The following is a 22504-nucleotide window of genomic DNA, read 5'->3' as shown; positions in this document are numbered from 1 at the left end:
CAGCACCCCAAAATTATGTAAGATTAGCTAATTTTATGCCCAAAACTTTTTACCTGTTGAACAGTGTTACCTGTACTCTGAGTGACAGAAGACCCAAAAGATCGATTATCTCAGCATGAAATGAAGAAGTATTATGAATAGTGTGTTATTTTAAGGTGAGTATCCAGCACATTATTGTGCAAATGTCGGTGAAGTTTACTTGAACCCTGGTGCTAAACCGCTTTAGCTCCGCCCTATAGCAGAAATGCTGCTACAAGGCAGCAGCTGTGGACAAAATCAGGTTTATATACGCAATTTTCCATTTCCAGATAGGGGAAGCGCATGACATACCAACGCCGCAATTCATGGCCATCAATCACTGCATCTTGGCAAAAGATTATTCGCCAGCACCGAGTGATTTCAGAGGATCTCCAACGGGGGGGGGGGGGGGGGGTTTGGAACAGTTAGTAAACAAAACAGTTCTCCATTTCAGCTCCTGCACACTTCTTTGCATGGCTGTGCACAGGACAGCCATGCAAAGCAGTGTGGTTACAGTGAAGCACAAACACAGAACATGATGTAAAACAGCACACAGTTAACCCTTTGATCACCCCACATGTTAACCCCTTCCTGCCCAGTGCCATTAGTACAGTGCCAGGGATTTTTATTAGCACTGATCACTGAATTGGTGTCACTGGGGATGTCAGTGGCAGCTAGTCAGTTCTTCCCCCCAGTGTCAGAATGCCCGCCGCAGTTCCGCAGTCGTGCTATATGACGCTGATCTAGTATCTAGTAAATAGTTACTAGTAAAAATTAAAAAATATATATAAGCAGTCAGGTCCATAAATATTGGGACATCGATATAATTCTAACATTTTTGGCTCTATACACCACCACAATGGATTTGAAATGAAACAAACAAGATGTGCTTTAACTGCAGACTGTCAGCTTTAATTTGAGGGTATTTACATCCAAATCAGGTGAACGGTGTAGGAATTGCAACAGTTTGCATATGTACCTCCCACTTGTTAAGGGACCAAAAGTAATGGGACAATTGGCTTCTCAGCTGTTCCATGGCCAGGTGTGTGTTATTCCCTCATTATCCCAATTACAATGAGCAGATAATAGGTCCAGAGTTCATTTCAAGTGTGCTATTTGCATTTGGAATCTGTTGCTTTCAACTCCCAAGATGAGATCCAAAGAGCTGTCACTATCAGTGAAGCCATCATTAGGCTGAAAAAACAAAACAAACCCATCAGAGAGATAGCAAAAACATTGGGCGTGGCCAAAACAACTGTTTGGAACATTCTTAAAAAGAAGGAACGCACCGGTGAGCTCAGCAACACCAAAAGACCCGGAAGACCACGGAAAACAACTGTGGTGGATGACCGAAGAATTCTTTCCCTGGTGAAGAAAACACCCTTCACAACAGTTGGCCAGATCAAGAACACTCTCCAGGAGGTAGGTGTATGTGTGTCAAAGTCACCAATCAAGAGAAGACTTCACCAGAGTGAATACAGAGGGTTCACCACAAGATGGAAACCATTGGTGAGCCTCAAAAACAGGAAGGCCGGATTAGAGTTTGCCAAATGACATGTAAAAAAGCCTTCACAGTTCTGGAACAACATCCTATGGACAGATGAGACCAACATCAACTTGTACCAGAGTGATGGGAAGAGAAGAGGATGGAGAAGGAACTGCTCATGATCCTAAGCATCCCACCTCATCAGTGAAGCATGGTGGTGGTAGTGTCATGGCGTGGGCATGTATGGCTGCCAATGGAACTGCTTCTCCTGTATTTATTGATGATGTGACTGCTGACAGAAGCAGCCGGATGAATTGTGAAGTGTTTCGGGAATATTATCGGCTCATATTCAGCCAAATGCTTCACAACTCATTGGACGCTTCACAGTGCAGATGGACAATGACCCAAAGCAGACTGCAAAAGCAACCAAAGAGTTTTTTAAGGGAAAGAAGTGGAATGTTATGAAATGGCCAAGTCAATCACCTGACCTGAATCTGATTGAGCATTTCACTTGCTGAAGACAAAACTGAAGGGAAAATGCCCCAAGAACAAGCAGGAACTGAAGACAGTTGAAGTAGAGGCCTGGCAGAGCATCACCAGGGATGAAACCCAGCGTCTGCTGATGTCTATGCGTTCCACACTTCAGGCTGTAATTGACTGCAAAGGATTTGCAACCAAGTATTAAACAGTGAAAGTTTGATTTATGATTATTATTCTGTCCCATTACTTTTGGTCCCTTAACAAGTGGGAGGCACATACGCAAACTGTTGTAATTCCTACACCGTTCACCTGATTTGGATGTAAATACCCTCAAATTAAAGCTAACAGTCTGCAGTTAAAGCACATCTTGTTTGTTTCATTATAAATCCATTGTGGTGGTGTATAGAGGCAAAAATGTTAGAATTGTGTCCATGTCCTGATATTTATGGACCTGACTGTATATGCCGCCATTTGTAGACGCTATAACTTTCACGTAAACCAATTAATTTACATGTATTGGGATTTTTTTTAGCAAAGACATGGAGCAGAATACATTTTGGCCTAAATTTAATTTTTTAATTCTCTTTACTGGACATGTTTAATAGCAAAAAGTCAAAAAAATTGTTTTTTTCTCAAAATTGTCACTCTTTTTTTTTATAGCGCAAAAAATAAAAACCGCACAGGTGATCAGATACCACCGAAATAAAGCTCTATTAGTGGGGTAAAAAGGACATAAATTTAATTTGGGTGCAGCGTTGCATGACTGCGCAATTGTCGTCAGTTAAATTAACACAGCGCCATAATGCAAAAAAATGGCCTGGTCAGGAAGGGGGGAAATCCTCTGGAGGGGGAGGGGTTAACAGCAACCTGTGAAGAGGAAGATACAGAAGAGGGAAAAGATGATAAAGAACCTCTATTGGCATTATTTCGCCAAATGTCTTGGTTTTGTCCCCGACCACTCCTATTTTTCAGACTCCATTTGTATGTTCTACCAGAATTTTGGCTCTTTGGCTACCGAGGTCTTTCATGAACTGATGAAGCTTTTCTTGTGAAGCAAATTGGGGAAAAGACTTAAAAGGTAGAAGCTTGGTGCTAACTTCATCTATTTCCTTGTCTACCAAAATTAAATGTTTCCTATATTCATTAACTGCTTCCCGTCCGCCTGCAATGGACTGCCGATGGGCGGCAGCCACAAGAAAAGCCACAAACTGGTACACTGCTCTGGCTGTACTAACACAGGGGGGCGCTGCGTGCTCGAGCAGGCACGCTGCACTTCCCACCCATGACTGCTGTGTCCGGCGGACACAGCGGAATGAATGTCCAAATCTTGTAGACTTCACCTCCGCAACATCTCTAACCTCCACAACATCTCCAAGATACGCCCGATCCTAACCTCGGAAACCACTAAGCAACTTATTCACTCCCTGGTTATCTCTTACCTTGACTATTGCAACTCCCTCCTCATTGGCCGACCTCATCACAGGCTATCCCCTCTTCAGTCTAACATGAATGCTGCTGCCAGACCCATCCACCATACTAACTGTTCTGTATCTGCCACCCCTCTCTGCCAATCCCTCCACTGACCTCCACTCAGTGTCCTCCACCCCTCTCTGCCAATCCCTCCACTGGCCTCCACTCAGTGTCCTCCACCCCTCTCTGCCAATCCCTCCACTGACCTCCACTCAGTGTCCTCTGCCCTTTTCTGCCAATCCTTCCACTGGCTTCCATTCAGTGTCCTCCACTCTTCTCTGCCAATCCCTCCCCTGACCTCCACTCAGTGTCCTCCGCCCCTCTCTGCCAATCCCTCCACTGGCTTCCATTCAGTGTCCTCCATTCCTCTCTGCCAATCCCTCCACTGACCTCCACTCAGTGTCCTCCACCCCTCTCTGCCAATCCCTCCACTGGCCTCCACTCAGTGTCCTCTATCCCTCTCTGCCAATCCCTCCACTGACTTCCACTCAGTGTTCTCCGCCCCTCTCTGCCAATCCCTCCACTGGCTTCCACTCAGTGTCCTCCATCCCTCTCTGCCAATCCCTCAGCTGGCTTCTCATTGCCCAATGAATAAAATTCAAAACATTAACAATAACATATACAGTAAAGTCATTTATAACTCTGCCCCAAATTACATCACCAATCTTGTCTCCAAATATCACCCAAACCATACTCTTCGCTCCTTGCACGACCTCCTGCTCTCTAGCTCCCTTGTCTCCTCCTCCCATGCTCATTTCCAGGACTTCTCCAGAGCCTCCCCATCCTCTGGAACTCTCTACCCCAATTTATCAGACTATCGCCTACTTTGCTCACCTTTAGGCGATCTCTGAAAACCTCTCTCTCTCCAGGGAAGCCTATCCTGCCCTCAGCTAATAATGGAATCTTCTACTCCTCCTACCAGTCCATCCCCCACAGTTACTACCTTTTTTACCACTAACCCCTCCCTCTTAGATTGTAAGCTCCCAGGATCAGGGCCCTCCTATCCCTCTTGTATTGTTGCTGTATTGTCTCCCGTTATATTGTAAAGCGCTGAGCAAACTGTTGGCGCCATAAATCCTGTATAATAATAATCATCATAAGATCCCGGTAAATGAGACTCGGTGATCATGTGATCGCTATGTGATCACAATGTTAGCAAAGATGGTCTGATTCATAATAGCTCTGCTTCTCTTCCTAGTGAACTGTGATTGGCCCACAGCTGTCACATGATACATGGGGGCAATCACATGACCCTCTACCTTGTGACCAGCTCCAGCCAAATCGCAGATCACTATCTTAAGCTGTCATGACAGTTCATGAATGAGTTCGGTTCATGAAAGCAAGCTTTGCATTGCAGGATAAATTATATTTATTTCTCCTAAAAGCAAAGTGTAAAAAAAAAAATATCCTTGATCACCCCCCAGAGTAGTACAATGTTACTATGGTAAGTATTTAAAAAATAATAAAAAAAGTTTTAAAAATAAATTAAAAAATACTATATTGAGAATTAAAAAAAAAAATGTAAGGGTCTTTTTTTATAACTACTTGCCGACCGCTTACCCTCACTTTGTGGGTGAGCAGTGACATAATCTTACATCGTGCCTGACCCCCCCCCCCATTGACCCCCTAGTTGGTCCAGGGAGAGAAGAGAGAACATGGCACCAAGTAAAAGTGCTACACTTTACGTGTACACGATAGATTAGCACATTTAACCCTTTGGTCACCTCTAGTAACTCTTTGATCGCCCCATTAACCCTTTGATCGCCCCGTCACCCAGCCAGTGCCATTGTTACAGTGTCAGTATATAGAATTTTTCACTGATCACTGCCACTGGCGACATCAGATAGCATCAGGGTCAGTTAGCGCCCCACCCAGGCAGTGTCAGCTAGTATTGCACACTATTGCACTCACGCTATAGGTCACTGATTACCACCATTACTAGTAGAGTGTTTGTATGGATCAATATAATGAACATGAACAGAACTATACTAGTGCATGCTTTGTATAGTGTCCCCAAAAATGCAGTGCTAGCAGGATTGGCCCCATTCGCTGTAAGCACTAGCGTTTAGCTCCTTCTGCTGATTTGTACCAATTGGTTGTGGGCCAAAGCAATTTATACGGACAACAATACATCGCCACCCACCCAAATTCAGTTCTTGCCAGACAATTTGCATGGAAACCTATCATGGTTTCTGAATTTAAAACTTTTTTGGGCCTAACCCTCAACATTGCAGAAAAGAATGAATTGAGGTCATATTGGTCCACAGACCCGATTCATCATATGCCCTTGTTCTCTGCTGTATATATATATATATAATATATACATACATACATATACACACACATACGTACATACACACACTAAAGGGAATTATTTGATCCCCTGCTGATGTTGAATGTTTGCCCACTCACAAAGAAATTATCGATCTAAAAATCGAATGTTCGGTGTATTGTAACACTGAGAGACAGAATACAACAACAAATTCAGCAGAAATGCGTCTAACAAATGATGACTGATCTGCATGTTCATGAGGGAAAGAAGGATTGGATCCCCTATCATTCAGAAGGATTTCTGGCAATCAGGTGTTTTTCATACAGGTAACAAGCTGAGATTAGAAGCAGTCTCTTAAAAGGGAGTGCTGCTAATCTAATTTTGTTACCTGTATAAAAGACACCTGTCCACAGGAGCAATCAAACAATCAGATTCCAAACTCTCCACCATGGCAAAGACCAAAGAGCTGTCCAAGGATGTCAGGGACAAGATTGTAGACCTACACAAGGCTGGACTGGGCTACCAAACTATGGCCAAGAAGCTTGGTGAGAAGGTGACAACAGTTGGTGCAATCATTCACAAATGGAAGAAACACAAAACAAGTGTCAGTCTCCCTAGGTCTGGTGCACCATGCAAGATCTCCCCTCGTGGAGTGTCAATGATCATGAGAACAGTGAGGAATCATCCCAGAACTACACGTGAGGATCTTGTCAATGATCTCCAGGCAGATGGGACCACAGTCACCAAGAAAACAATTGGTAACACACTACGCCGACAAGGACTGAAATCCTGCAGTGCCCGCAAGGTCCCTCTGCTCAAGAAAGCACATGTCCAGGCCCATCTGAAGTCTGCCACTGAACATCTGAATGATACAGAGGAGGACTGGTTGAAAGTGTTGTGGTCAGAGGAGACCGAAATCGAGCTCTTTGGCATCAACTCAACTCGCCGTGTTTGAAGGAGGAGGAATGCTGCCTATGACCCCAAGAACACCATCCCAACTGTCAAACATGGTGGTGGAAACATTCTGCTTTGGGGGTGTTTTTCTGCTAAGGGGACAGGACAACTGCACCGCATCAAAGGGACGATGGACGGGGCAATGTACCATCAAATCTTTGGTGAGAACCTTCTTCCCTCAGCCAGGGCATTGAAAATGAGTTGTGGATGGGTGTTCTAGCATGACAATGACCCAAAACACACGGCCAAGGCAGCAAAGGAGTGGCTCAAAAAGAAGCACATTAAGGTCCTGGATTGGCTTAGCCAGTCTTCAGACCTTAATCCGATTGAAAATCTGTGGAGGGAGCTGAAAGTTCGAGTTGCCACCAAACCTTAATGACTTGGAGAGGATCTGTCAAGAGGAGTGGGCCAAAATCCCTCCTGAGATGTATGCAAACCTGGGGGCCAACTACAGGAAACGTCTGACCTCTGTGATTGCCAATATGGAATTTGCCACCAAGTACTAAGTCATGTTTTGTGAAAAGGATTGAATACTTATTTCCCTCATGAACATGCAAATCAGTGCATCATTTGTTAGACGCATTTCTTTTGAATTTGTTGTTGCTATTCTGTCTCTCAGTGTTACACCGAACATTCAATTTTTAGACTGATCATTTCTTCTTGAGTGGGAAAACATTTAACATCAGCATGAGATCAAATAACTATTGCCTTCACTGTTTATATATGTATGTGTGTCAAGTACCAGGAGTGCAGAGACTCTTCCCATCGCTGTTGGCTGACTTCCTCCAGCATCTGGACCAGCTGATCTTTGTTAAGTCCCTTGTAGGCCCAAAACTCTGGCATTTTCTTGTAAGCTGGTTGCTGTCCAGTGTCGATATTCTGGGGCCTCAGATTCCATCGTATACTGACTCTCATCTCGAGTGCTTTCGTCCTGCTGCTGCCAACCAGTTTTCAAATACCAGGAGCGCAGAGAGAGAGCACACAGAAACAGATTGCACAGAACCTGGCGTGCGGGCGTTTATTGGGGAGGTTTTCCAGATACAGACAATAGATCAGTTAGTCCACAGATCAACACCAGACACAGGAACACAGTAAAGTTCTCTGGAAGGCAATATGGAACAACAGGGGGTCGATAGTCCACAGGGTTCAGTAGGACAGTGGGGTGGAGGTTTTGTGAGAATTGGGGTTCCTGGGGAGGATTGGGCTAAGTCTTTCGGGAGGCACGGGGGTTAGTCCACTAACTGGATGCAGGGAGCAGGACACGGATGGTTACAGTCCACAAAGGCAGCTCCAGGCAGTGAAGGGTTCAGTCTGCCAGGCTCACGGGCAACAAAGGGTTAAGTCCACTAGGCTCACAGGCAACAAAAAGTTAAGTCCGCCAGGCTCACAGGCAACAAAGGGTTAGGTCTGCACAGGCTCACAGGCAACAAAGGGTTAAGTCCACACAGGCTCACGGCAACAAAGGGTTAAGTCTGTACAGGGGAGAGATCCAGGCAGCAGGCTCACAGGCAGCAGAGGGTTCATCCACAGTGAGGAGCTCCAGGCAGAAGAGAGTTAACCCCACACAGGGGAGGGATCCAGCAGCAGACTGGCAGGCAGGGGAGCCAGTCAGAAGAGAGGAGAGGGATTGGAGCAATGAGGAGGCTGGCACAGAGCTCAGACCTCTCTCACTAACAGCAGGCAGGAGAACACACCTGACCGGCACCATGCTCTGTCTTAAGTACAGAGCCGGGCGCGTTGCCGTGGTAACCCGAGACTTAGCATTGGTTACCATGGCAATGGGCCCCGCCCCCGCATCTCCAGACCTGCACAGGGAATGCAGCCTTTGTCTCTGTCGGTCTTGGAGTGCAGGAATATGTGCACGAGGGGACAGGGAGGGGGGGGTGACAGGAGGGAGCCTGTATTTGGATTCCCACAGCAGGGGGGCCGACTTTCTGGTGCTCGGCCAGGGAAGCAGGATGCTCCCTTGGCAGGGGGCCAGATTGCCAGCAACAGAAGGGTGAGGGGCCACTGGGGGGGTGACTGTATTAAGGACAATAAGGACTAGAAGTCCCAGCATGGACAGGACAGAAGAGTGAGGGGCTGATGAGGGATGGGGGGTGGCAGGCAGCAAACCCATAGGATGGGGGGACATACCAGCTCTGTGACTATATATATATATATACATACATACATATATACATATATACACACACACATACTGTATATGCCCAACATGGACCAGCAATGTACTGGTACAACGCTGGACTTTGATTGGTTATATTGGAATGATGCCTGCAGCAACTGGCATCATCCTGGTATTGTTTGTTTCAGCTGGCGGTCGGCTTTCATGTAAAAGCAATTCTAGTGGCCAATTAGCTGCTGGATTGTTTTTACAAGGAAGGGACTCCCCCTCCTCCTGCCACCTTCCACAGTTTTCTTGGGCTCTTCTGTTCTACAGGGCAATCCGAGAATGCAGCCAACAGTTCTCCTGGCTGACCATAGAGCTGATTAGAGACCAGAATGGCTGCAAGAAAGGGACAGTGTAAAAAAAAAAAAAATCACCCTGCCCCTCCCCCCTTCCCATGCTCGTGCTAAAAGGCGAACGCAAGCGTTGGTCCCATGTTGGTATGTAAACAGAGATTGCACCATTCATGTGAGGTATCACCAGGAACATTAGATCAAGGGCAGTAATTCTAGCATTAGACTTCCTGTGGAAATATAAATTCATGACCTGTAAAGGCTTTTAAAGTGTTGCCTATTGATATTATTAGGATATTATTAAGATACTATTCTTCCGTTCTTTGTTCTGTAGTGTAAATCGGTCTCAGTCGATGTTTCTATTCTTCCGTTCTTTGTTCTGTAGTGTAAATCGGTCTCAGTCGATGTTTCTATTCTTCCGTTCTTTGTTCTGTGGTGTAAATCGGTCTCAGTCGATGTTTCTATTCTTCCGTTCTTTGTTCTGTAGTGTAAATCGGTCTCAGTCGATGTTTCTATTTTTCCATTCTTGGTTCTGTAGTGTAAATCGGTCTCAGTCCATGTTTCTATTCTTCCGTTCTTTGTTCTGTAGTGTAAATCGGTCTCAGTCGATGTTTCTATTTTTCCATTCTTGGTTCTGTAGTGTAAATCGGTCTCAGTCGATGTGTATAAAGTTCTGGTGATTGTGTCTCCTCCTGGGCAGATCTGCCGGTGACTGAGAGGATCTGCTGTGTGCCATGAGATGTTCTCCACTCCTCTGTGTCTGTTACCTGCTGATCCTTGTCCTTCACATCGCATTCTATGGAGTTGTAGTGACCCGGAGCTCAATATCTCCTTGTAGACTTGATATGTTAAAGCCATTGTTTGAGTATGAATATTACCAGGAGGGAGATGTCATTATCGGAGGATTAATGCCTGCTCACCATAACACCCTATATTCGAGTAAACTTAATAGTTATGGTTTGCCTGGTGCACCTCCACGCTTTGACTTTTGTGAGTTGTAAGTCTCTCTTTACAATCTTTGTTCTCTCTGTATAACTCAACAAAATAAAAGGTTTGTCTTCATTTTCACAGTAATATTGTATGAACATGTATAGCTTTTATTCTGATATAACCCTTTACATATACTAACATGTATCATTTTATATTAACCCACTACTAAAAACATACATGCTATCGGTACCTGCACAATTCTGATTGCTGGGAAGGGCTATGGCAGTTGTACAGCAGCTCCTTGTGGCTTAGTGGTGGGCGGCACAGTGGCTCAGTGGTTAGTATTCCTTCTCTGAAGCACTAAAGTCCTTGGCATGATTCCCAACTAGGAGAAGGAAGAATATCCATCTATCCTTCTCCTCTCTGACGAATGATGCCGAAAGCTATGAGGATTTTGTCATTTCCAGTTACTGATCTGTGTTTGATCAGATGCTTCGGAGGGCAGAGGAGGGATCAGGGCTACAATAGATCCCTACACTCTTCATAAAGAGTACCTGTCACTGTCTGAACGTTCACAAAGGATGTTGTTCACCTTTTGCCTACTAACTGGGCCACTGTGATCCCAGGTGTAACAGTCTCCTCTCCATGTGTAAGCGTTGGCTTCTCCTGCTGCTCCACACACCAGATCCTTTCTACATCAGCAAGGTTGGCTCAAGAGAAAAGATAACTTTCATTGTGGAATATATTAATTCAAATGCCCCAAAATATTTAAAAGCCAGAGAAAAGCTCTCACAAACAATGTACACTGTATCCCAATGAACTCAGATATATTGCCTCCATGAAAGCTGTATTGCCCCCGTAAGTAATACATAGACATCAGTACACGTGTAAAAACCTAATTTCAGGTAAGGACCCCGGAGTGATGACATCATCATCATACGGCCGCGCTCCTGCTGTGTTTGGTCATTTTACTGCAATGTTTTCTAAGGAAGACAGCCGTAACACTGTTCCTGTGCTATGTATACCAGCTTCCTATATAGAATCACCAAGATTAAAATGTTGCCTATGAATAATTGTAAGCACTGTAGTTTGTCGCCATTTTACAGGAATGCACAGTTCTAAGTCTTGACATGTTTGGTATCTATCTACTAGATGCAATATTATCTTTTACATTTTACCAAAACATTTGTATTATTTTGTGACTGTGTGCACTAAAATTCATGAAGGTTCATTTTTTTTCTGAATAGTTCAGAAAATCTTTGATGTTTGGGGGTTCAATGTAGGAAAAGTAAATCTGATACCAACCTGTATGTGATGTCATTACTATTCTGGATGGCAAGTGGTTATGTTGTCCCAATAAACCTAGATACAGTATTCATCCATTCTGCAAAACAGGATAGAAAGGACATTCCTCATAGTATCCATAAAAGCATCAAGAGACCTGGTCTGACTTGTTAGAATGTCCTACAGGGCTCCCTTCCCTTTACCAACATGGTGCACATTGAGCCATTCCTCACAGGTCTCACACCTTGCACAATGTGACCCGTCCACAACACAATGGTTCAATGTTATGGCACCACATGCAAGGAATGCACACCTACTAACATCAGACCACACAGGCAGTGATGGTCACATATACAGTAGTTCAGGTGGGCTGTGCAGCTGAGCTTGTGGATAACAACCAGCAATCCACCATCCAGATCTACACAGCCCCGCTCCGACTCACAATGGACCTCCAGAATTAAAGCCAATCTCAGGACTGCTGGAGTCCCTCTGCTGGAATAACTGGGAGGACCATGACATGGACACATCGCTCCCCAGAGTAGCACAATAAAATTGCAGGCATACAGGACATTTTCATTATATACAAATTACATGTACAAAGGTGGTTACATTAAATTCAGTGAAAAAATATATATATACACACAGTGGCTTCCCTAGGGTTGGTGTGGTAACACTTGGTGACACCCCCTCCGACAATCCCCGCAGAATGGATCGGATCTGCGGACTGATCATAATGGATCAGAGTCCGATCCATTATCCTCCTCAATCCACAGATCCCATCCATCCTGCGGGGATCATCGGCATTCAACCTATACGGGGTGACACCGGACCGGCTCCACGAAAAGGTAAGTTGTAAAGCAAGCCAATGATCCCCGCAGAGGGGATCGGATCTGTGGATTGAGCATAATGGATCAGAGTCCGATCCATTATCCTCTGCAATCCACAGATCCCATCCATCCTGTGAGGATCATCGGCATTCAACCTATATGGGGTGACACCGGACCCGCTCCACGAAAAGGTAAGTTGTAAAGCAAGCCAATGATCCCCGCAGAATGGATCGGATCTGCGGATTGAGCATAAAGGATCAGAGTCCGGTCCATTATCCTCCGCAATCCACAGATCCAATCCATCCTGCGGGGATCATTGGCATTCAACCTATACGGGGTGACACCGGATCCGCTCCACGAAAAGGTAAGTTGTAAAGCCATCTGATGATCCCTGTAGAATGGATCAGATCTGTGGATTGGGGAGGGTAATGGATCGGACTCTGATCCATTATGCTCAATCCGCAGATCTAATCCATCCTGTGCGGATCATTGGCTTGCTTTACAACTTACCTTTTCGTGGAGCGGGTCCGGTGTCACCCCGTGCGGTAGGTATCACCCGGTACCCCCCACACCTGCCTAGGGACGCCCCTGTGTATATATATATATATGTATGTATATATGTGACATGGGGGATGTATAGTTCCATGGTAGATGCATTTACAAGTGAGTTCACATCAGTCAGGAACTATATTTCAGGGCTTGGTAGCCCACTTTTATTAACCCCTTCCCGTCCAGCCACTGTTTATAAACGGCAGGAAGGTGGCAGTGCAGGGGTGGGTCGCCGTTCATAAATGGCACCCGCATTTTCAAGCTGTGCGCGCTCCCTGGGAGCGCACAGCACCGTGATCCGGACACAGTGGAACACCGATCGTCATACGGGACCTCTGTGCGAGGTTCCGATCATGTGATCACTGATTGGCCAATCAGTGATCACATGCAGAGTAGTAAGCAAGATGTTACTTCTGACATCATTGCTTACTACGTGTGAAATCTAGGAATGATCACAGAGATCACATGGTACAGGGCCATTCACAACAGCCTTGTACCATGTGACAAGCCGTGACCAATCACAGCTCTCATGGCATTTCTCAATGGCTGCAACAATGCAGCCAGAGAGAAGGAGAAATGATTGATATTACAGCCTTTATGGGTGTAAAAGCAATCAGTGTAAAAAAAAAAAAATCTTCATCACCCCCCACAAGTAGTACAGTGTCACCATGGTGACTGTACTGCTAGGGTGACAGTATGTAAAAAAAACAACAACACATAAATAACAATATAAAAAATAAAATAAAAATGTAAAAAATGTTTTTTAAAAATTATAATTTTTGGTTATAAACTAATTTGGGTTATTTTATTTTTACTAAAAAGATAACTGAATACATTTTGGCCAAGATTTATGATGGAATATCATTTATTTGCACATTTTTATAGGAAAAACACTTTTTTTTCAAAATTTTGGGACTTTTTCATTTATATAGCAAAAAAAAATTAAAATCCCAGTGGTGAATAAATACCACCAAAATAAAGCTTTATCTGTCTCAAAAAAATGCTAAAAAATTCATATGGGTACAGTGTTGCATGACCGCGCAATTGTCATTCAAAGTGTGATAGCGCTGAAAGCTGAAAATTGGCCTGGGCTGGAAGGATGGGGGGGGGGGGGGTGGAGTGTCCGGACTGGAAGTGGTTAACCCCTCGCCCTCCTTAAAATGTACCCCCATTCATGACCAGGCCATTTTTTGCTGTTCGGCACTGCACTATTTCAACTGGTAATTGCGCGGTCGTGCAGTGCTGCACCCCATTTAAATTTATGCCTTTTTTTCACACAAATAGAGCTTTTTTTTGGTGGTATTTGGTCACTTCTGTGTTTTTTACGTTTTGCGCTATAAACAAAAAAAGATTCAAAATTTTGAAAAAAAAACCAATATTTTTCAATTTTGGTTATAAAAAAATCAAACTTAGTCATAAATTTAGGCCAAAATCCCAATACGTGAAAATTAATTGGTTTGTGTGAAATTTATAGCGTCTTCAAACTATGGTATATATATTGGAATTTCCACAGATTTTACTTTCTGCCCATCACATTTCTTGAGGTGCTAAAATACCAGGACAGTACAACCCCCCCCCCCCCCCCCCCAATGATCCCTTTTTGGAAAGTAGACACCTCAAAAATTTGAAGAGAGGCATGCTGAGCCCCTGGAAATTTTTATTTTTTGCCCTTCTCTCCCTGGACTTATGTGGTGCAGCTGGGGGCCGAAAGTTCACACCACAAAATAGTAAGGGACGTAAGATTACATCGCTTTGCCCAGAGCTGCTGCTCGCCCGCAAAAATGAGGGTAAGCAGTTGGCAAGCAGTTTAACCAATTCAATATCGGGCATTTTACCCCCTTCCTGCCCACGCCATTTTTCAGGTTTCAGCGCTCTCACACTTTGAATGACAATTGCGCGGTCATACAACATTGTACCTAAACTAAAATTTTATCATTTTCTTCACACAACTAGAGCTTTCTTTTGGTGGTATTTAATCATTGCCGGGGTTTTTATTTTTTGCTAAATTAACAAAAAAAGCAAATAAATAATTGTTCTTCATAAATTGAGGCCGAGATGTATTCTGCTACATGTCTTTGGTGAAAATAACCCAAATTAGGATGTATTTTTTAGTTTGTAGGAAAGTTATAGAGTTCACAAACTATGGTATAGATCTGAATATTGATCAGTCCTGAAGTACTGACAGCCAATCTAATTTCTTGAGGTCCAAGAATGTCAGAACAGTACAGATATCCCCCAAATGTCAGAACAGTACAGATATCCCCCAAATGTCAGAACAGTACAGATATCCCCCAAATGTCAGAACAGTACAGATATCCCCCAAATGTCAGAACAGTACAGATATCCCCCAAATGTCAGGACAGTACAGATATCCCCCAAATGTCAGGACGGTACAGATATCCCCCAAATGTCAGGACGGTACAGATGTCCCCCAAATGTCAGAACAGTACAGATATCCCCCAAATGTCAGGACAGTACAGATGTCCCTCAAATGTCAGGACAGTACAGATATCCCCCAAATGTCAGGACAGTACAGATGTCCCCCAAATGTCAGGACAGGACAGATATCCCCCAAATGTCAGGACAGGACAGATATCCCCCAAATGTCAGGACAGTACAGATATCCCCCAAATGTCAGAACAGTACAGATATCCCCCAAATGTCAGGACAGTACAGATATCCCCCCAAATGTCAGGATAGTACAGATATCCCCAAATGTCAGGACAGTACAGATATCTCCCAAATGTCAGGACAGTACAGATATCCCCCAAATGTCAGAACAGTACAGATATCCCCCAAATGTCAGAACAGTACAGATATCCCCCAAATGTCAGGACAGTACAGATATCCCCCCAAATGTCAGGACAGTACAGATATCTCCCAAATGTCAGGACAGTACAGATATCTCCCAAATGTCAGGACAGTACAGATATCCCCCAAATGTCAGAACAGTACAGATATCCCCCAAATGACCCCTTTTTGCAGAGTAGACAGTCCAACGTACTTCATAAGAGGCATGGCGAGTTTTTTAAAGCTGTATTTTTTTTGTCATAATTTTTTGGAAAATGAAAAAATAAAAAAAATAATTTTCACTATTTTTTTTTTACATACTGTCACCAGTGCAGTACAGCGTCATCATATAACTGGCATGGCGGTAATCAGGGACACTGACTGGTGACAGTGTGAAAAAAATATATATATTTTTTAATTTTTTAAAAACTTTTTTATTATTTTAAATTTTTTATTCCATTTTTTTTTTCTTTTTTTTAAGATTTTGTTTTCATATTTTACTAAGACCAAAGTAGTACAATGTTACCTTAGTAACATTGTACTACTTTGGGGAAGTGATCAGTATTTTTTTTTTTTTTTTTACACAATTTGCTTATAGCAAAGAATTACTTTGCTATAAGCAAGCATTTACCTGAATGACATCGATTCATTCAGATTTTTTTTTTTTTTTTTGTGCTTAGCTGTGATTTGGCCACAGCTAATCACATGACATGTGCATGTGACCTGCTGTGACCATTCACAGCTAGACACTAGTATACAATGGATGGCATGAATGAAGCCATCCATTGTATACAACTGTCATGTGACCTGCTGTGATTGGTCACAGCAGGTCACATGGTACCGGCAACGGGGCCGATACTCAGATCTGTCATCGGCCGTGTCCGAGGTACACGGCCGTTGACAGATCGTGCCGCTGCGCGGCTCTGCAAGCGCGCGAACTGCCCATGTGCGGGAGGACGCCATATGGCGGCTTCCCGGAAAGCTAGTGCATTTTTCCGGATGCCATACGGCTATTGGCCGGGCATCAAATGGTTAGAAAAAAACCCTTACATTTTTTTTTATTCTCAATAGTATTTTTTTTTACATTCTTTTCTTTTTTTTTAATACTTTTTATCAGAAAAGTACAATATTACCATAGTATGAGCTATGTTACCGCATTGTACTACTGGGGGGGGGGGGGGGGTTGGGGTGATCAGAGATTTTTCTTTTTTTCTTTTTACACAGAAATAAAGATAATTTTTCCTGCAATGCAAAGCCTGAACTGTCATGAAGATTTAGGTTTTGACAGCTCAAGATAGTGATCTGTGATTGGCTGGAGCTGGTCACATGGTACAGGGTGCTGTGATTGGCCCCATGTATCATGTGACAGCTGTGGGCCAATCACAGCTTACTAGGAAAAGAAGCAGAGCTATTATGAATCAGATTGATTCATAACAGCTTTGCTTACATTGTGATCATGTGATTGCATAGTGATCACATGTTCACTGGGATCTTCATTCCGCTGTGTCCGTGGGGGGAGTGTTTTGCACCCGCTCGGGCCTGCAGTGCCCCCCCGTGTTAGTACAGCCTGAGTGACATACCGGTACGTCCCTTTGCCTGTAGCTGCCGCCCGGCTTCAGTACATTGCAGGCGGGTGGGTGGGAAGCGGTTGAAAGGAAAGGCAAAAACAAAAGTCCAACATAAGGTTTCCCATGCAGGGGTTCTTCTCCAGTAAAATACACACAGTCCAAATGAAAATACTAGCCCACCTGGCTACTCTTCAGTAGCACTGCTGCTATAGATACTGGTCCTTCTGACCACCAGCTCTTCCAGACCTAGTCCTCAGGCCATTAACTCGGACGCACACAGCTCCTCTGGCCTAGTCCTTAGGCCGTTAACTGTCTCTTGCCGACATTCATACTTCGGCTGCCACCTGCAGCCTCTCTGACTCCTGTAGGAGACCTTCTGTCTCTCTTGGGTGGAGCCCTGAGGTATTCCTAAACCTCCATTATAGGGGCTGTGTGCACCTGGGCACACACCCTACTGTTCCTCCACAAACCCCGGACACTATGGAATCTACAAACTAGGGAGCCCCATCCAGGACTACCAAAATCTGGAGAAAGCTGCAAAATCAGTTTTCTCCATTTAAAACCTGTGCTCCCTAGTCCTGCACTCGTCAAAAGTGCAAACCCTGATACATTTTGATGACCAATTTCACCATGACAGAGTCTCATCCGGTCACAATTTATATATATATATACACACACACACACAATGAATACAGAATTAATGTGGTGAAGCCTTTGCTACTCCAAAGCCACAAAAAGCCTGGTTACAACGTGCCCGACAACACTTTGGCACGCATCACTGGGCTGTTTTGTGGCATTGGCACAGTAAAGGGCTGAGTAGTACCCAGAGTGTGAGTCAGTCAGGTCATTTTAGGTCATGGCTGAGGGCTCTGCAGGTCAGTTCCCTGATGCCTCTGCCTGCTCTGGAAGCTTGAACATTTTCTAGAAGTCAGTGGGTGGGGGTGAGGAGGGGCTGATCTGCATAATTAAGGGATCTTGACCAATCCCCAAGAAGGAGGCTTAGCATGCAGTCAGGACAGCCTTAAATATGAGAGATCCTGGCCAGCAGCAGGAAAGTGTTGGGTGGAATATGAAGAGAGGAGGCTGGAGTGTGGAGTTTGGGGGGAGGGGGCAGGGAGGGGTCTACCTACAGGCAAGAGTCCTTGAAAGGAGATCTCTCAGCAGTCCCCTGAGAGAGGACCACCTGTATAGCAGTGAAGGAGCCAGCAGAAGGTCTGAAGGCAGCCACCAACCCAACAAGCATGCAGGAGAGGTGGAGTTAGTAAACCTACACCCCCTGGGCCAGCTAAGGGGAGAGGGCATTCGGGTGGGAAAACTAACTAGCCACCATATGAGACTGTTGATTTAAAGTGGAAGATTCTGGGTGCCCTTGGCCAGGGATTCTTTCAAGCAGCTGTGTAAAGAAGTGAATTCATCTGGGGTCTGAGACTGCAGACACACTACAGGAGATGGTCAGAGACTGCAGACACACTACAGGAGATGGTCAGAGACTGCAGACACACTGTAGGAGATGATCAGAGACTGCATATACACTACAGGAGATGGACAGAGACTGCAGACACACTGCAGGAGATGGACAGAGACTGCATATACACTACAGGAGATGGACAGAGACTGCATATACACTACAGGAGATGGACAGAGACTGCAGACACACTACAGGAGATGGACAGAGACTGCAGACACACTACAGGAGATGGTCAGAGACTGTAGACACACTACAGGAGATGGTCAGAGACTGCAGACACACTGCAGGAGATGATCCGAGACTGCAGACACACTGCAGGAGATGGTCAGAGACTGCAGACACACTGCAGGAGATGATCAGAGACTGCAGATACACTGCAGGAGATGGACAGAGACTGCAGATAGTATTATTATTATTATACAGGATTTATGGCGCCAACAGTTTGCTCAGCGCTTTACAATATAAAGGGGGACAATACAGCAACAATACAGTTCAATACAAGAGGGTTAGGAGGGCCCTGATCCTGGGAGCTTACAATCTAAGCGTACGGGAGATGGTCAGAGACTGCAGATATAGTACAGGAGATGGTCAGAGACTGCAGATATAGCACAGAGATGGTCAGAGACTGCAGATATAGTACAGGAGATGGTCAGAGACTGCATTTATGCAATGATGCCGGAACCCAGTGTAAAAGTGTATAATATTGCAGGGCTGCTCCACTCTACTTAAGCAAGCTCTGCAAGATCCAGTCAGAAATCCTCATTACAGAGTACAACAAGTGACAGGAGGCAGGAGCACTTCCAATCTTCCAGTCTTATAAAACAGTCAACTGGTCAAGAGCCGTGGAGGACAGTAATCAGTTCATGAATCTGTGAAGCTGCCAGCCCTAACCAGCAGTAACACCTCCAAAGCCAACATCAATGTGTCCAACCATGTCTCACTGGTCGCCGGCAATGCCAACCATGCGTCACTGGTCGTCGGCAATGCCAACCATGCGTCACTGGTCGTCGGCAATGCCAACCATGCGTCACTGGTCGTCGGCAATGCCAACCATGCGTCACTGGTCGCCGGCAATCCCAACCATGTCTCACTGGTCGCCGGCAATGCCAACCATGCGTCACTGGTCGCCGGAAATGCCAACCATGTCTCACTGTTCACTGGTAATGCCAACCATGTGTCACTGGTCACCGGTAATGCCAACCATGTCTCACTGGTCCCCGGCAATGCCAACCATGCGTCACCGGTCACCCGTAATGCCAATTATGCATCACCAGTCACCGGTAATGCCAACCATGTCTCACTGGTCACCCGTAATGCCAACCATGCGTCACTGGTCACTGGTAATGCCAACCATGTCTCACTGGTCACCGGTAATGCCAACCATGTCTCACTGGTCACCGGTAATGCCAACCATGTGTCATTGGTAATGCCGGCTGATCCTATCAATGTGTTCAGACAACTTGCAGGTTAGATTAGGCAGTTATAAAATGAAGAGTAATGAATGAGACAAGACAGAGGGGAGGTTGTATGTATCCTGTCTAACCTGCACGCTGCCTAAACACACGGAGAAGATTGGCCGCCATTACAGGTGACCAGTGACACAGTTGTTTCTGATTGGACCTTCTTCTTGTAGTTCCTGGGCTTCAGGTTTTATGTCTCCCCCTGCCGGAGCCCTCATTCAGCCCCGCTCCAGCCACCAGCATCTTCCATATACAGTCAAATGTGGCGGACTGGAGAAGGGGAGCATTACAGTGTTTGCTGATTGGCTAAGGATGGGCGGGAGGAGGAACAACTGTCGCTGCAGTCAGTGCAGTGTATTTGTCTTGTCCCTCCCCCATAATTAGATAGGCAGTGCTATTGGCTGCTCTACTAAGCATGCAAAAACTTGAATCTTTTGTGTAAATTCAAAGCCAAGTTAACCCCAAATGCTATTAGACCAATAAGTATGTGCTATAAATACGTTTCCAAAGTGTCCAACCCCTGACCACCAAGTTATCTCTTCCTCCTCAGGAAGCCCAAAATGTAACTCTTCCTCAGCGTTCAATCAATAAACTTCCTTAGTTTGTAACCATAAGTGATCTTTCATTTCATCCCAGCTCACCAGGTGCTCAACTTTCAAATCCTCTATGTGATATCATCCTCTTCCTCTTCTAACCCTAAAAAAAATGTGTATAAACAGCACATAGTGCATTACCTTCATCACATGGAAATCAGCTATAATAAATGACACACAAAAAGTGCTCAAAACGGGCAAAAAAACTCCACCAAGTGTCAGCATATAATATCTGTAATTCCCACCCTTACCCTCTGGGTAGGCCTCTCTTGGTTTATATATACATTTTCAATGAGTGGACTCTTCCTCTAATAATCCTCCTTGTGGATAATCATGCCTTCCAAGAGATTTAAAACATATAGTGTAATATTGTTAACAAGTAGATTTCATATAGTGCCACTCAGTGCTCCTTTTATTCCATCCTTTGACAAAGTCGTAATGACGAGACGCATACAGGAAGTGACATCAGATGCCAACCGGAAGTTGTGCGGTGGCCATTTTGGGTGAGGTCCATTCCATAGAAACTGTATACCAAACGCTGATGTACATCCCATACTTGTAAGAGCTTTTACAATTAATAAATCTGATGGTTGTGATTTGCTATGCAATGCAGATTGCCGGGCCCCTCTGGCAAAGTGGCAGGGCCCTGGCCCCCTACAGGAGGTCCCCCCTTATCAGCGGCCATGCACACAGGTGTAACAGCTTAATAATACCTAGGATCAGGGTGAATAGGCAGGAACCAAGGCAACTTGGGCAGGAGACAAAACCCAGCGCTGGATCAATGTCCATGGCAGCATGACATCTGGAGAGTCGAAGAGTTCCAAAAGTGGGGAGCTGTGAAGTTGAACATGTTGTAAGGCGTGGTCTATTTGAAGAACATGGAATGTGGTGTGGAGTAGACACAACAGAAGTCTTGGAAAGAACAAAGCTGTGATTGGAAGTACAAATGAGCAACTGGGTGGATGCTTGAAGATTCCCAATGCAAAAATATGTCACAGATGAGAGGTTCCAGTGATCCCAACCTTAACCGATGCAGAGCTGTGGATGAGAGGTGATAACAAGGCCCCACTAAAGAACTCCACACCTTGCAGGCAGTAGTGTTGGGTTCTATGTTCAAGTCAAACCTAAGTTCAACACGAACATGGACCGTTCGTGTGCTCACTGAACATAAGAATGGTATGGGAATTTGGTGGTCTGTTCGACCACCACGCCCCACAATGCACTGTGCACTGACAGTGCATTTTGATTGGTCAAAGCAATGCACCTGACTGCAAGTTTCCCTCAAGATCCATACCAGACCCAAAGTTTGTATAGCCATCTGTGTTTTTTTTACATATATTCTATTATAATATGGTTTAAATGATATTCTCTTAAAAAAAACCCTCAAGTAATTATTTAATACAACAGCCCTAAGCCCATATTTTTTTAGAAGAAGCACTCTTGCAATCAGCATGTCCTGCACCCCCACACTTCGGGTGGGACATTCCTTTGTTTTTATAACAAGAACCTGGAGTGGTAGATAGCAGAGCCATCTTTAAGGTGAGGAAAAGGGGGCAGTTGCCCTGGGCCCAGTCAAAGTTGTGGGACCCAAAGCAGCTGCCCCATACTTGCCAACTGTCCCAGTTTACATTCCCTTATCCCTTGAAGTCTTCGTCCCGCGCTGCCTTCCAATATCTCAGTGTGAAGGGCTGTCTCTTATGCTGTCCAGCTCTGACCTATTGCCAAGACTCACATGCAGACCATGTCACCATTCACATGGAAACAACTGGCATTCATATGTAAATAGAGGCGGGTCAGTAAAATTGATCTGGTAATAGTGGGGCATTCATATGTAAATATCTACAGCATTCATATGTATATTATACCCCCTGAGTGTCCCCATGTGTGTAGATGTA

At 44.8% G+C, this 22504-nt stretch overlaps 1 protein-coding gene across 1 annotated transcript in view; it reads left to right on the top strand.

Moving 5' to 3' along the window:
• The first annotated feature begins 21047 nt into the window (after positions 1-21047).
• The window catches only part of LOC149452308 (vomeronasal type-2 receptor 116-like), a 139938-nt gene continuing 138481 nt past the window's right edge, over positions 21048-22504 (top strand). The window contains exon 1 of the mRNA XM_089689527.1: positions 21048-21112. Within this exon, the coding sequence (XP_089545653.1) occupies positions 21048-21112 (65 nt within the window). The remainder of the gene's footprint in view (positions 21113-22504) is intronic.

Source organism: Staurois parvus, unplaced genomic scaffold (genome assembly GCF_062004578.1).
Source record: "Staurois parvus isolate SC_StPar_1 unplaced genomic scaffold, SC_StPar_1.0 ptg000483l, whole genome shotgun sequence".
NCBI classification, from domain to species: Eukaryota; Metazoa; Chordata; class Amphibia; order Anura; family Ranidae; genus Staurois; species Staurois parvus.
This window is presented reverse-complemented; position numbering and strand designations above follow the sequence as displayed.